The sequence below is a fragment of the Orussus abietinus genome, unplaced genomic scaffold, assembly GCF_000612105.2.
Source record: "Orussus abietinus isolate OABI.00-Male unplaced genomic scaffold, Oabi_2.0 scaffold34, whole genome shotgun sequence".
Lineage (NCBI taxonomy): Eukaryota > Metazoa > Arthropoda > Insecta > Hymenoptera > Orussidae > Orussus > Orussus abietinus.
Genome location: NW_019394290.1, coordinates 979,640 through 995,198, shown reverse-complemented (window position 1 = coordinate 995,198; position 15,559 = coordinate 979,640). Strand labels below are relative to the sequence as shown.

Below are 15,559 nucleotides of genomic sequence, written 5' to 3'. Positions count from 1 at the left end.
TCGGAGGTGATCGAGAAGTCGCGTTACAAGGTTCATCTCGAGGTTCTTCGGAGTCGTCTTCGTTATCGAATCGGGCCCAAGGTCACGGATGGCGCGATCTGAAACGAGAGGGATCGTGCGCCCGATTAATGCGTGAGATCTACGTATTATCTACAAAATAGTTTTAATCGGTAATATTAATTAATCGTAATAATATACAGATTGTAAATAACTAAACAATAATAAAATATGCTGTAACAAGTTCCGTTTCGTTTTCTGTTCTCTCTGCGTTCAGGGTCGACGCCGTCATCTGAACTCCTCCGTCCGTGTTGGACGTTTCCACGAAACCGGAAGGGAAGAAGGCACGGGGCAGTAATCGAGCGTCCCAAGGTGTTCTTCTAGTCGTTTCTCGTCTTCGCGGACTAACGCGATCGATCCCCGAAGACACCTTAAAGAGAATCCGCTTCTTCCGGGTCATTCCCGGAGACCAGGGAGCACCATCGACGAGGAAGCTGTCTCGTGCAAGAACGATCTCGTGTATCGGGCATGGCATACCGTCCCCCCAACGGACACCGCCTGACTTTTGCGCACCAACGAATAGCAATTCGATCGAGAAGACGCGATAAATAAATTAATGCTTCGTGTACACCGTTAATAATCGGGGAATCCCGGGAAAGGGGAAAAGGGAAACAGTCGTTGCATCCTGACGAGCAAAGAACCGAACGAGCACGAACCCAACTCGGCAGCCGAGGGTGAACATCCAAATCACTTGGACCGGACAGTTTCAAAAGTGGATCGTTTAAACGATAATCGGGTTGGTCCTAGCGTCTAGACTCCAGGCGTTTAAAATTAAAAGCTCGTTGCCGGATTCGCGAGTTCCCTCTTACCGTTACTTCTGTACATACATTCTCATCCCCGACGTCGGATTTTCATTCTTGCGCGTGCCAGCGGTATCGACGATTTTAATCGATTCCATTAGATCGATCGAAGGAACGCGAACGGTGTCGCAAAGGTTTACCTTCCTCGAAGACGTTTCGTTCTTGCACGGAAATTCGCGTCATGAGACTCGCATCGAGCGTTAACGATCGCGCGTCTCCTACCTCGTTTAACGCATATTCGGATTAAACGCACGATATTACCGGAATTTGTGATAGCGTTATGGCGTTACTTGTATGGGAAAATCCTTAGAGATTACGATCTTAATTTCGTAAATTACGGTCTACTGTACACCGAAGCCCACTCTTAGCGCTGTACCCTAGCACTCGTTTCTCCTGCTCGCTCCCCTTCGATTTCGGCCGATCGCGTTTTCACCGACCTCAGAAAAATCTCCTGACCGACGATAACACCTTCCACCAACGTTAAGAAGTCGTAGAAAATCGTTTCCCTTACTTTCAGAGAGCGAAAGGTAAACCCTTCGTTGCTTGATTGGTTGAAAACTATTTAGGTCCTGGTGGACGTTCAACGAGAACGTTCAACGGGACCCTTAAAATGACGTTCGGCTGCGCTTTCCGCTCGTTTGCAATTTCTACCGACAGGAAAGAAAAACATTGATCAAATGTAGATGGTCCCGATAGCACGTCAGGGAAACTCTCTCCGTCGATCCGAAAACTCGTCATCGATCGTTGCTAAACGCTATCGAAAGAGCCAAGGGTATTCCTCCCTCGAATTCGCCTAACTTTGAAAGCTTCAGCGGTCAGCTAAGCGCACGACCGGCCTCTACCGGATCTCGGCCGACTCGTTAAAGCAATTAAATACTTAATTCTCGAAATAGATAATATGTATAAAAATAATAATACTATGAGTTTGCGTTTCCCTAAAGATCGTATTCCCCTCGAAGTCCGGCGAACGGTCCCCTCCCGGCGCGACCGCGCTCGCGGGAGTCGACCTTAGAACCTTGCAATCAGCCGCGACGCCGTGTATATTTACAAAAAGAAGGAAAGTCGTATATCAAATTCTAAACGTTCGTAGAAATCTATGAACAATTCGCATTCGGATCCGCACGTGGTGCTGGTCTCCCGTCGCCTGGAATCGCTTGGAAGGAGAGCCCCTGCACGGGATCGGCTGATTCGAGAAAGCCCCCCTTAAATTGCACCCTACACGTTATGCTTCGTAGCCGTCTTTTAACGATCCTGCGAGCACTCGGTTATATTATAACTTGTCTAGCTAATCTCGGCAATAGTGGTCATTTGGAATACATTTTTTGACACACCTAGATCGAAGAGACTCCGACGTCATGCCAAGGACTTTGTACCCTGTCAATATCTGAATAGATATGTTATCCGTGCATAAAAAATAGAATTTTTCGCCAATTGAAACCTAAAAAAAAAGAAACCGCATATAGCGATCGACGGAGCGATCCATCGATACTCTTCAAAGCCTACAGAGGACCGTAAAATGCACAGATTTCCTAGCATGTCATCGGAGTTCCCCTTAAACGCGTGACAACTTTTCGTAAGAAATAATCCAGCAATTCCGCTTGTACAAATGTCTGCACGACCCTAAAACAAGGTTCCTTTTCCTTTCAACATGCACAACGTGTCCTAAGGATGTATAAAGCGAGTTTGTTAGCATAATGGCAAACGGATATCTTTAAATTGACTACTCCGGAGAACTTCTGCAAGCCAGCTTCTATCGTAGTAGTCCTCGAAGCACTTCACTTTGGCAATGACGTAAGCAACGGAGAATGCAGTCCTCGATGGCAGTACAATAAAAAGTACACATCCTCTACCTTGACTTTTGACGTTCCGCTTCTCTTCGAGTACCGATCGAACATCTTCGAATCTTAACTCTTCAAACATGATCGTCCACCGATTGCTCCCGACAAATGCACCGTTGCTTTCGTTAAAGTCGTCGGACGAGAAGATCGTTGTCTTCCGCGTTCTCCGTAGGCTAGGTCTTAACGATAGTTGTAAAAGTGACTCGAAATAATGGCATCGGTCGATCACGGACACCTGGGGGATGCACCTACAGAGTCGCGCCTGTCGCTCGGCTCACGAAGGTAAATTATGTACAAAATCCTTCGAAAGGCCACGACCTGACGGAGCATCTGTCAAGTATCGATGACAAAGAGACCGCTAAGTTATTTCTCTCCTACGTCCGGAAGATGAACCGAAGTCCGTGGACCATCGGTAGCACATTAAGGTCTCTATCGGCGAGGAAGCAGTCTACGGTCACTTGCCCATACTAGCGTTCGCCGGTAAAGTTGCGGACCTCTGTTGAACCGATAAATAAGGCTTCAACGTAGATCTCGTAGATTCCCTGAAAATGAGACGTACATTAATGGCGGTTTTTTATTGCTTTCAAATACACGAGTAAAACACAAAAATGCACGCCATTGCAAGTAGAAGGCTAATACTATTTGAAACTATCTGACCATAAGGTGACAAATTATTTTTCATTGCCGAAGAAGCTCGGTTAATCCTTAACGTAACCCTTGGAAAAGGATTAGGATTCAATCAAGTTGACTTTAAAATAATTGTCGTTAAATTCATTTTATAACAGTTATGAGAAATTTGTTACGTTTACTTAAAACTACTGCTGCAAAAGAACGTTATCTTTTTTATCCATTTTTTAATTTGTCACACCTCGAAAGCCCAGGAATTCAAGGTCTGTACATGGGTTTCGATGCGAATGCAAAACCAAAGGTACATACAAAGATCACGAAGTGAACCAAACGTATTTAATCGTATTCTCGTTTTCCGTGTACTATGATAAAGCAAAAGCAGAGCTCTCGAATGAACGAAACTAATCGTCTCGCAACTCTAGAAAGAGGTAATTAAAAAAAGTCTAAGAAGCCCAGGATTGCTTTCGTCCAATTCGCACCATGCATTGCGCGAAAACACACGTTCTAAGCTCGGACAACGTTACGTTATCTTTATCACTCCTACAAGAAACCCTGTCAATTTTCACAAAAACACATTTTGCACGCAAAATGCATCTCGAGGAGAGAAACGCGAAGATATAGAGTAAGGAGGAAAAAATCAAACGAGTCTAACCTCTCCATACCCAATCATGCGACGCCACAACACAAGAGCTACTTAGTCCACGGCTGAGCTGCCCGGCTACGCTACCTTGGCGATACACGCTGGCCGGTGCCGTCCACGTGCGAGTTCGCTTTGTAACCGCACTTCTGAATGCGCCGCGAGAGCCGGGTAACCCAGTACTTCTGGTCGTCGGGGCTGCCCGCGAGCACCAAAAGTTCACGGGCGCTGTTGGGGTCGTAGTGCAGCTTACACGGAGCTATGGCATCCTCCTTCTTGTCCAGGTGTTCCTTGTGAACCTTGATGCGACACCCTGGAAAGAGTCCACGATTGTATGTACCGTACGTACCGTAGTATATATCGTTGAAAGGAAAATAGCCAAGTCCCCTCCGGGGTGCACTCACGTCGACACTCAAGCGCGGGAGGCGGGCGAAACATGTGCCAGAGCTGTTTCGAACAGACCTCGCAAGTGGTCGGCATATGATAAGAAATGGATATGAACTCGTGACCCTTCAGGGGTTGCGTGCCGGGCTTGTCGGTGAACTGGGGCAACTCGACGCCGGGTAAGGCGTTACCCTCGTCCCCTGGACGCCTTGCTTCACCCTCACCGGCGTAGAGTAACTGGCGGGAAGAAAAGGTAGCTATACGTATATTTGCGCACGAGACGACAGGAACGGTAACGGGACCAAGTAACGTTAGGCAAATTAACCGATATGCCTTAAACCGACCTGAAATATCCTAGGAATATCTTTGGCATCTGCACGGATCACGTCGCCCTGAGTGACGGACCTCACGTGGAAGACTTTGCTCAGGTCCAGTATCAACACCGGGTCGGCGTTCATCTTGTCGTTCTCGCTGTTGTAGAAGATGATCTTCTTGGAGGAGACCACGACATACTGCTTCTTCCAGCCGTGCCTCTTGATGTTCTGTTTATTGGGCACGTTGAGCCAGCCCTCCAACCTCATGGCCCCGTGCTCCGAGAGCACCGAGTCCTCCCCGTCGTTCTCCACGGACGACACGCTCGCGGTCTCCGAGTTAATCGAGGCGATCTTCATCTGCAAGGTCTCGATCTCCGAGTCCTTTGAGTCCAGCTCCATTTGCAGCCTCAACTTCGCCTGATTCTCCTCGACGAGTTGCGCCTGAAACCCCGATCGTTATTCTACTCCTTCTTCTAATTGCATTATGGACGATCGAAGCCCCGACAAGATCGACGAGAGCGGAGCTTTGTAAATATGACTTTAATACCACAAGATATTCGCTCAAAATATATATTATACCGAAAATGAGTACCTGGAGATCCTGAAGGTCCTTCTGCCACTTAGCTGCCAGCTGACTGTACTTCTCCCTCTCGTGCGTGAGCTCCTGCTGCAGTCGCCGACAGTCCTTCTCCTTCTTCCTAAGGTCGGCCGAGGAAGCCTTGTTCTTGGTCTTGCTTCCCGAGGACAGATCCTTCCGATTCATGATTTCTGCTAATTTGTTGACCGCCTGTTGCTTGAGAAGCTGTTCCGTCTTTAACTTGCTACTAAGCCGGTCGATCTCCTCGGCATTAAATTGCGCCTTGCCCAGTTGATCCTGCAGCTCTTTCAGGCGCTTGTTCGCCTCTTCCTTTTCCTTCAGGTACTGGTCCATGGTCTTCTTCAGCTCGTTTTCACTGTCCTTTAGTCTGTTGATGGACTGATCCTTCGAGCTCACTTCCTGGTGGTGTTTGGCCACGCTGTCCTTGTACTCCAGCTCCTTCATTGTCCTCTCCTTCTCCAGATCCGCCACCGTCTCCTCCGCTATCGACCTCGCCAAAGCTTCGCTGTCTCCTCTGGCCAACGACAGCTGAAGCTGGTGAACCAATGAGCTGCGCTCTTCCTCCAATTCCTGCTGAAGTCTCGTTTTCTCGTCGAGTTCTTCTCGGAGCTCTTGAGTTTGCGTCTTGTACAAGGTCTGAAACAACAAATAAGAATCAGCAAATCGCTCGCCCGGCGGTCAACCGAATAAAAAAAAAAAAATTAGCACCTCCAACGTCACGCAAATCGTATACCTAGCAATTTAATACGGCAGACGTTAAACCGACGTAACCGTTTCATGCTCAAGATGATACAAACGCGTAAAACAAGAAATCCTCGTGAAATTGTCATCTTCCCTCGATCTCGGTCGAGGGAAATCAGGCTCCCAGACGGAGTAAGCTACGTCATCCCGTCTGACGGAAATGAGCCCTACCGAAAAGTAAGCCTCGGCCTCCAGCTGTTCCTGCAGTTCCTTCGTCTGTAGGAGATCGACGTTCCTCTGGGTTTTCAGATGATGCAGCTCCTCCTCGATCTGCCTCTTCGCCTCCCTCAACTGGGCCACCTCGCCGACCAGCTGCTGCTCCCGGGCCCTGAGCCTGCCGGCCTCCGAAGACTGCTGAGCCAGTTCGACCTGAAGGACGTTCCTCTTCTGTTGTTCCTGCTCGACCTGACCTTGAAGAGCCTTGACCTTCTCGACCTCCTGGCGGTGCTCGCCCTCCAGCTTCTGCAGGCGCTGCTGGATCTGCCGGTAGTCGACGGAGAGCATCGAAGTCTGTCGCTCCTTTTCCTGGGCGAGTAGCTCGGCCCGCTGCCTACCGCTCTTCTCCTCGTTCAGTTTGGCTTGCAGTGCTGCACCGAAGGAAGGCCCAGACAAAGAATTGGCATTACTGCTCTGCGACGGGGCGCGCCAATGTGTTCGGAGAGAGCCTCCGCACCGGCGATACATACGTGAAAGGTGTGATGCGATCGTTTTCGCGCAGCCAAAATGCAAGTACGTTCATTATTCGATTAGGCGGGTTACTTTGGAAAGGAGCTGACGTTTTAACGTAGGATTTCGCTATTTTTCTCTCTCTTTCTTTCTTTTTCTTTCTTTTTTCTTAGCGATCGGACGATAATGACTTAACCGTTTACCTTTGAAGATGCGGTCGATACGGCCTGAGCAGCGTGAGAATGGAAGTTACGGTATCGTCAAATTTTACTAAACGGAGGAGGATCGACCCGATAATCGAGTAATTTGAGGATAAGAGTAAATTCACCTTTGACGACTTCCAGGTTGGCCTCCTCCTTCGACAACATCCTCGACCTCTCGGTTTCTTGATGAGCCACGACCTCCTGGTTGTATCTGGCCTGGGCAGCTTTCAGCTCGACGGTCAAGCTCGCGGCTTCCTTCTCCAAGGCCGAAACTCTTTCGTTCAGCTGTCTGTTATCCAAGGTAGCCTTTTCTTCGCGCTCCTGACTTCTCTCAAGCTCCACGTGCAAAGCGGATAATCGCGTTTCCAGTTCGGCCGTGAGAGAGGACGCTTGCGACCTGGAGCTGCGTTCCTTGGAGAGTTGTCCCTGAAATTGAAGACCAGCGCGTTATCTCTAGGACATTCCTACCGTGTAGGCATCGATAGTCAATGAACACTCCGGCATATAAACCGACGCTCGCCTAGCGTCGATCGAACCATCGCTACATCCGTCTCACCTGCAAACTCGCTACCTCCTGCTGCAAGGAATCCCTCTGAGCTTGGAGCTGAGTTCTGGCAACTTGAAGCTCCTCGGCCATCTGTTCCGCGGCCTGCCGAGCCACGGTGATCTCCGTCGCCTGCTTCCTGAGTCTCGTCACGGTCTCGGTCTCCCTCTCCAACTTGGTCTGCATCTCCTTAATCTGCTTCTCCAAGCTGATGACTCTTTCCGACGTTTGTTGAGAGTTACTGGCATCCCTTGCTCGCCTGGTCTGCTCCTCGTCGAACTTCTTCTTGAGCTCGACCAGCAGCGATTCGGCCTTCCTCCGAGTCTCCGTCTCGTGGTCGACCCTCCGCTGAGCTTCTTTGTAGCTGTGCCTCAAGATGGCCAGCTCCTTGTCGGCCCTGCCGGCTTCCTCGCGTAATTCGGTCTCTCTGCGAGTCAGGCCGTCCAGCTGAGTGGCCAACGATCGCTGACGAGACTCCAGGATCTCCACCTGCTTCCTCTCCATGTCTAGGAGACCTTCCAGCTGGGCGACCTTGACGTCGTCGCTGGTTCCGTTGTTGATGTGATTCTCCAGGCCGTCAACGGACTCCCTGCCCTCGGAGGACATCAGCTGGTAATCTCCGGAATACGTGAACCCTATAAACGGTAAATGATTTCCAGAGAATGCCTTAGGCACGGGAAAACTCTCCTCGGGACCATCTTCTTTGTCCACGTCGTCAAAGTTGCTGGTGTCGTCGTCGCCGGAGAGCTCGGGTACCACCGGAGGCACGCACTCCCGCAGGTTCTCGAAAGTCCACTGATCGTTCTTGAAGAACTGATGGGTTTTTATTTCCTCGACGCCGTTTCTCCCTAGACGCATTGCCCGATCGGTGAGAAAGCCGCAGATCAGGCTTTGGGCAGAATGAGAGATGTCCACCTCTTGGGGAAAGTGTAACGAATTTCGGTGATCCATGATCTTGGAGTAGGTTCCCACAAGGGAATCTGCGTAGAACGGAGTATCGCCGACCAGCATCTCATAGAGGAACACCCCGACCGACCACCAATCACACTCACGACCGTAAACGCCTTCTCCGCCTTGCGATTGAAGCACCTCCGGAGATATATAATCCGGAGTCCCCACTGCTGTGTCCGATCTGACCAAACCGTCCTAAAAAATCAACACGAAGCGTTAACTTCAATTCGACAACCTTTAAAATCTAGTGATACAATTATCCGAAATGGATCAGATTTTTATGATTGCTCGATTAATTTTCATCTACGATATATACTTAAATTCAACATTTATAAATCGGTTTAAATTAACGTTAATTTTATTTATACACGACATTTACTATTCGGACAAAAAGATGTGTTCCAATCAAGACTTTCCCTTACACTGTCCATCCTCATGCAGGTACCAAAGTCTGCCAGCTTCAAATGGCCATATTTATCCAATAACATATTATCTGGCTTCACGTCTCTGTGTACAAATCCCATCAGGTGAATAGCGTCCAGCGCGAGCACCACTTCGGCGCAGTAGAACTTTGCCCACTTTTCCGGTACATCATAGTTGGACATCAGATTCACTAAATCTCCTCCAGGCATGTAGTCCATAACCATGTACAGATACTTTTGGTCTTGAAACGCGAAGTGTAATTGAACTATCCACTGAGAATTGGCGTGGGCCATTATGTCGCGTTCTTCCCAAAAAAACGCTGAATCTGATCGTTTTATCTGAAAATAATCATTGTTCTAATTTTCCAGCACCTTAACAGTATATTCAAACTAAAGGCAGTATTGTCCGAAAGCTATAAAAATATAACTTTAAAGCAACTCCTCGTTATCCAAAACTTGGCATTACTTACCATTTCAAACTTGCTAAGTAACTTCATGGCATAGACCTTCTGAGTAGACTTATGTCTCACCAGCTGTACTTCTCCAAATGCACCCCGACCAATCACCTTAATCTGAGTGAAGTCGTCGGTGCGCATTCGCATTTTACAAATGTCCTGAGCTACGGAGTCATCTATAAAATTGAACGATTACTACAACCATTAATATTAATTAGTGCATTTTAAGATCCATAATAACATTGGTTAATCAAATGCAATGCCATGGCGTGTGCACTTCCAAAGTCTTTTCATCGGTGGTAAATATACAACAACTATTTTACAGCTGCATTGTTCAAATAAACAATGATAGTCAACATCCCTATTTACTTGTCATCAAGTGGTATTTATACTTACATCTATTCATATACGCCTCAATATTTTTCATACGTTTCACGCTAGGATGATCACAGTCTGCTGCTAAAGCTTGGACTGTATCCAACAAACAGTCGACGTTCGTAATACTACGAGGATCTTTGATACGCTCCTCCAGTGCTCTAAGGCGCCTACGTCTGTCTTCGTCTCGTATCGTTTCCATTGTTTTGGCTAAAAGTTCCCCAATGCTTTTGCGAGCACAGATTACGACTCTTCGAACATTAAAGAAAAAGCATCTCCATTACTGGCTATGCTAGCAGCAAGAACAAATCATTTCTGCTAACAAATCCTTCCTAATGTTCATTTTTCTGAAAAAAAAAAATAATTTCAACCTAGATTATTATTTTAACGTATCGATCGATCGCCTTAATGTCCCCCTAACAAACTTCAAATTTAGGATTAAATTGAATGTATTTTATTGTTTTTAAGCAATTGTTTTGTAGACCAAATTTATTTTAATAACATTAACGTTATGTCTAACATAAAAAATTATGGCGTTTCATTGGATCATTACAATCATTTATCAAAGCATAACCATTTGAGAAAAATAAAGTGTAAAAATAAGACCATGCTGTCATTTGTAGAAAATCTCCAAAAGATCCTAATTGGATTCACGTCGGAGTTGTGGCGTGGAGTTACTAGGAAGAAAAAAATAAGAAATTTCATGACAACTCTGCTGCACTGTGCAGCAGCAAGAGACAGTGTCCTAGTTCTCCTAGGCTCGACAAACTTCGTGTCGTGGCCCGTTTTCGTTGACAGTTTCTAGCGGTACGATTAGGTGGGTCCCAGCGAGTCCTGTACGGCAGGTGCCCCTCAAGATTCCGCACAAAAGAAAGACATTTTCGGACCGCTCCGTCGACCTCGCGACTTCGTTATCGATCGTCCCATTCCGCCAACGTACCTAATAGCGCCGGAGACGGTATCCAGTCCTCCTCGGATGCGTTAAAACTTGTATAAAAGGGCGCATCACTCGACGGCGCGGAGCAGCGTGTCGCGCACACAGCTGAGTCGTGCGTGCGCCATTTGGAAAATCCACCGCGGTCATCAAGGTGAGGGAAACTCGACGGAAAGCGCGAATCCCCCTCGCGGAGTACGACGCCGTGTCAGAGGTTCTTCAGCGGATGGAAGAGCCTGCTTCCTGGACGTCATTCCAGCGAGATCGAGTCACCTCACCAATCGGTCCACCTGGGCACTGGCGAGCAGACGTTGAAGCGACGAGCCGTCCGATAAAAAGTGTGGTTAAGTTCGCTCGATCGGACGGCGCAGCCTCCATGCATCCCTTCCCCCGCGAGAACGAACACGCGAAGCGGTGGTTCCGATATCCCGACGAGCCTGTAAGCCTTCCCCGGAACTCGAGGATCACCCGAATCACTCGCGGAAGGAGAGTGTCAACGACTCCGGAAAAGCGGCCCGTCGGGAGCTGTTGCGAACTTGCGCGGCACCACAGTGGCCATCTTCCAACATGGCTGCCTCTGGTCGGCCATTTTGCGAGATCACGTGGCCACCTCTGCAGTGGTCGGAACGCGATCTGGCGACTGCTGGCGACGCTGCACCCTGCTACCCATTGCTTGCCATTGCTGCACACGGAACAGGGAGTGGACTGGAGTGGACCGACGTCCATTCAGAAATACCGTTCAGTACCGTTCCTAATTCCAAAACTGACGTAAACGCGTAAAGGAAATTTTAGAAAAGGACGCGCGTTCCGTGGAAAAGCCAACGAGATTCGAGCGATTGAAAGCCTATCGATACCAGAAACGAGGAAATCTATGATCGTATGAGTTTGATATACGATCAGAAAATCTTGAACGGAGGAGATTGACTCGAATACGTATCGAGTCATTGTTTTATTTTAATCCTCGTGTTTGGATGATTTTACAATGTTGCCAAGGTCTGGTCTACAGTTTTCATAAACTGAAGTATCCGTCGCTATTAACCACGGCTTCTCGGCATCGTATCACAAACAGCATATTCACCAAAAGTGATTTCGTTCCATTTGTTCCGACAGTCCAAATTAAATTGCTTAAACTGCAATAGTGTGAGTACATGTCATTTTGATTTATAATGCGTTATTGTCCAAGGGTATCTTTAAAACTGAAATTTTCAATAAAACTGATGTTTCCTACGCGTGTATTAATTTTTTGGACGAATCTTCGGTCGTGCACCCATATTACTCTCTGAGTACTGCCCTTACTTTTTGTCGGTTTCCCCCTGTGTTCGTTATTCGTCTAATTACATACAGTAGTGTATGTACATACATACATGTTGGAACGAATATTTATAGGAAAATGTGGACCAAGCCAAAATAGATTTGACACTTGTATCAAGGAGTTTGCTGAAAATTGCCATAACATTCGGGAAGGAAATATCAACGCTCACGACCAAACGGCCCTTCGGAAGCAATCTCCAGCAATCTCAAACAATCTCAAATGTGCTCAAATGTAACGACGGCCATCTTTCAATATGGCGACCACCAGACGGCCATTTTCCAAGATGGAGGTCATTTATTAATTGCAAGTACCTAAGATGGCGTCGTGTGCCGCGTACCCGCCGAGATGCGGTTCCTGTGTCGCGTGTTTTGACAGCTCGAGATAGGTTAATTATAGCGAGGTTGTGCATGTCATTTGAATCGAAAGGTACGTGATGTGTGGTATTTCTTGAAAGGAACCTTGTGGAGCGGTTTAGTACAAGAAGCTGTACGTTTCCCGCGCACATTTGCTTTCGCTGGATGAACCCTCAACCCACTCGTACAATTACGTCTATTTTTTTTCATTCTCTCTCCGATGACCACCCTCTTGGCCCGCTCGGTCGATTGTTTATGTCAAGCTCAGTATTTATAGCGAGTCGAGTAGACCGTGCCAAAATAGACTCGACGCGTCCGTTGGGCCAGTGCTTAGCGCTTCGAATACACGGAAATAAACGTTGCGTGCGATCATTGCGCGCGAGCCTCTTTCTCTGAAGTCGTCGGGTCACTACTCCTTTTGCTCCCTTTCTGGTTGATCCGCCCCGCACACGGCGGTGGCGAATTACCTCGGCAATGGGCTTACCCTGTGACTGGCAGATCAGTAAGCGAAATGTCTCACAGCGAGGTCGTTACCTCCTCGAGACGGGACAATGGTCCGATTGCAACTTCATTGTGGGCCAAGAGCCGCACCAGCAAATTCTCAAGGGGCATAAGCTTTTCCTCGCAATGTCAAGTCCAGTCTTTGAGGCGATGTTCTTTGGTGGTATGGCTGAGAAAAATGATCCAATCCCGATACCTGACGTTCAGCCAGAAGCTTTCAAGGCCTTGCTTGAGTACATTTATACAGACAATGTGGATTTAAGCTCGTTCGAGCTCGCCTGTGAGCTGTGCTATACAGCCAAAAAGTATATGCTCCCAATACTCCTCGAAGAATGCACCAAGTTTCTATGGTCCGATTTGTCGTCGAAGAAGGCCTGCAGAGCTTATGAGTTTGCTAAGCTCTTTGAGGAGCCGGTACTTATGGACAAATGCTTGCAAATCATTTGTAATAACACAAAGGATGTGTTGTACGATCCCAGTTGGGAAGAGGTGGAACTGGGAACCTTGGTCACTGTCTTGAATCAGGATAACCTGACGATAGACTCGGAGATAGAGCTGTTTGCTGCTGTTGAACGGTGGGCTAAGTCGGAATGCACTAGAAAAGCTCTTGACTTAACCGATGGTAAGTCTCTGAAGTCCGTCATCGGTAACTCATTATCCAAGATTCGATTTTTGACTATGACTCCGGAGGAATTTGCGAATGGACCCGGAAAGTCGCCGTTGCTCACACAGAACGAGGCCTTTGCCATCCTTATGAACATATCGTCAAGTGAGAGTAAATTCCCTATGCCGGAAGGATTCTCAATAAACCTACAAAAGAGGATGTGTCCATTCAAGGTGCAAACGATGATGGTCAAACCTACTGTAAATATGGCTATCGCTAAACCACTAGTCGAAGCCTCTAATTTGACACTAGTTTCTAACGTTAACTTTAAATTTTATTACAGAAAATGAATTTTCCTATGCTACCCTCCGTGACGTTGGAAATTCCAAACAGTTCTACGTACTCTAATTTATCACTGAATAACGTTGCACCGTTATTGAATTATAAGACACTGCAAGAATCAAAACTTTATTGCGAACGAACATTTATGCGAGGGACTCAATGCCTAAATACTAATCGTTTAGACTGTTCCGTAACATTCTGTGTGAACAGAAATATTATCATATACGGCATTCAAGTTCCCACACAAATTCTTAGGGTATGTTCTTTGTTATATCTATTTTGGGTCAAATTCATAATTTCTATTTTATGGGTCTAAGTATTACTGGGTTCCTTAACTGTTGTGAGTAACGTGCAAATTGCAGTTTTCCTCTATACATTTCTCCTAACTAGTGAAATTGTAATTTAGTATCGTCTCTTCTAAGCGATACACAGGTTCAATGACTTCCATGTTCTATGTCAAGCTCTCCAAACTGTCTGACACGAAAATTTTGCCATACCCAACAGGTCATGACATGGTATAAGTTTTCAGTGATTGTTGGTATAAATAATCTTTTTTTCTTATAATAATAAGATAGTCTAATTTACGAGAGCATATATGTGTAGGTTTTTAGATACTCAAATTTCAAGTATTTTGTGCATCAATTGTGAAATGTACTGGAAAATCGCAATTTGTCGCGGTGAGTAGATAAAACCTTTGCACGTCCACTTCAGTCGTGTTCACATGAACACTGATTTAATTACAGCCAGATAACTCGGCTCGCACGTCGCTTATTGCCACACCATCGATGTACACTGAAGTATTGTACGCTCACCTTCTCGACAAAGAGAGTTCTCGAATGACGTACACGCACATCACAACGAAAGTTCTAATTGAATCATTAGTAGAAGTTATCTTCAACCGATCGGTATACATCGAAAAAAACAAGGTAAGTCCAATTTGGGAGAAGCTTGCAAACGTTAGAAAATTAATATAGCATCAAAATTAAAGCTCCTATTTGATTTAAACCACAGATGTACAAGATTGGTGTAGTTTTTGACAAAGAAGGATGGTATCCATTGGGTACGTGTGCTAAAACGATTACCTGTGATAATGTGACCTTCACGTTTAGAGTCGCTGAAAACGACGACAGCATTCGAGACTGTCTTATTCGAACCATCCTCTTCACGCCTCAATGAGATCTCGTGCTGATCACACGGAAGAGATGGAGTCTACATTAAATTTGTGATACAAAAGAAAAGAATGATCTGCCTTATTTTACTATACGTGTATATATATAAGAGTGTATGTATGTATGTATGTATGTATGTATGTATGTGTGTCGGTATGATGTGTACATACATATACACATACGTATATATATATATATATATATATGCACATTAATTGCACCGAAAATGTCTTTTTTTTTTTACCGGACTAATATCATCCTTTGTAGAAAAAGTGATAAATGCTCGATGATCTTTGTACAAAGAAGACGGATCAAGAGCTCTAGCTGTGAAGATGTCACTTTGTGCTAACGAGAATTTCGTTTATCCTCTTACGTTTTCTTCCACTTAATTCAGTGCAATGTTACACTTACGCTATACAAAAGATCTTCCACTTTCATGTTTTTAATATTCTATTTGTAAGTACTTCACCAAATTTAGTCAGCTTTGGAGTAAAATCCAAGCATTTGATAAGTCAGAAAAGTGTCGGTATTATTTTATCTCAAATGTACAGAAATCGTCCCGGTGTTCGTTTAAGCTTTGAATTCCAACAAAGTCCATTCATTGGCACAAGAAGACTACGTGTACACGATTAAGTCAATGTGTTCACCAGTCGCGCATCTCTAACATTTTGTATATAAACTTCCGAGGCAGTTAAAAACACTATACTATAAGAATTACATCTTATTGTTGAA

At 46.1% G+C, this 15,559-nt stretch overlaps 2 protein-coding genes across 5 annotated transcripts; one reads left to right on the top strand and one right to left on the bottom strand.

Moving 5' to 3' along the window:
- Positions 1–146: 146 nt before the first annotated feature.
- LOC105696235 (rho-associated protein kinase 2) lies at positions 147–10,640 on the bottom strand. Of its 3 annotated transcripts, none has more exons than XM_012418523.1 (12): positions 10,553–10,640; positions 9,634–9,959; positions 9,253–9,413; positions 8,783–9,121; positions 7,422–8,555; positions 6,991–7,291; positions 6,168–6,583; positions 5,250–5,891; positions 4,688–5,098; positions 4,364–4,580; positions 4,050–4,272; positions 147–3,237 (listed from the first exon to the last, which is right to left on the bottom strand). In XM_012418523.1, the coding sequence occupies exons 2-12, from the start codon at positions 9,812–9,814 to the stop codon at positions 3,150–3,152; spliced, it is 4,113 nt and encodes a 1,370-aa protein (XP_012273946.1). In that variant the 5' UTR covers positions 9,815–9,959; positions 10,553–10,640; the 3' UTR covers positions 147–3,149. The 3 variants fall into 3 exon arrangements, 2 of the variants coding, with proteins under 2 accessions (XP_012273946.1, XP_012273947.1); XM_012418524.1 differs by having other exon boundaries at positions 9,634–9,863; positions 10,553–10,616; XR_001103687.1 differs by having other exon boundaries at positions 3,152–3,237; positions 3,975–4,272.
- A 909-nt stretch (positions 10,641–11,549) lies between these two features.
- LOC105696238 (BTB/POZ domain-containing protein 2) lies at positions 11,550–14,964 on the top strand. 2 transcript variants are annotated; one of them, XM_012418538.2, is made up of 5 exons: positions 11,550–11,686; positions 11,933–13,549; positions 13,660–13,914; positions 14,402–14,584; positions 14,670–14,964. In XM_012418538.2, the coding sequence occupies exons 2-5, from the start codon at positions 12,686–12,688 to the stop codon at positions 14,832–14,834; spliced, it is 1,467 nt and encodes a 488-aa protein (XP_012273961.1). In that variant the 5' UTR covers positions 11,550–11,686; positions 11,933–12,685; the 3' UTR covers positions 14,835–14,964. The 2 variants fall into 2 exon arrangements, with proteins under 2 accessions (XP_012273961.1, XP_012273960.1); XM_012418537.2 differs by having other exon boundaries at positions 11,933–13,576.
- Positions 14,965–15,559: the final 595 nt, after the last annotated feature.

Excerpts from the sequence above, each read along its gene's own strand:
- LOC105696238 (XM_012418537.2), top strand. The coding sequence starts at position 12,686 with ATGGGCTTACCCTGTGACTGGCAGATCAGTAAGCGAAATGTCTCACAG. Across the intron at positions 13,915-14,401 it reads TTCCCACACAAATTCTTAGG|CCAGATAACTCGGCTCGCAC; the intron begins GTATGTTCTTTG and ends ATTTAATTACAG. Across the intron at positions 14,585-14,669 it reads TATACATCGAAAAAAACAAG|ATGTACAAGATTGGTGTAGT; the intron begins GTAAGTCCAATT and ends TTTAAACCACAG.
- LOC105696235 (XM_012418523.1), bottom strand. The coding sequence starts at position 9,814 with ATGGAAACGATACGAGACGAAGACAGACGTAGGCGCCTTAGAGCACTG. Across the intron at positions 6,584-6,990 it reads CAACCTGGAAGTCGTCAAAG|CACTGCAAGCCAAACTGAAC; the intron begins GTGAATTTACTC and ends CCTTCGGTGCAG. Across the intron at positions 4,273-4,363 it reads TCCCGCGCTTGAGTGTCGAC|GGTGTCGCATCAAGGTTCAC; the intron begins GTGAGTGCACCC and ends GACTCTTTCCAG.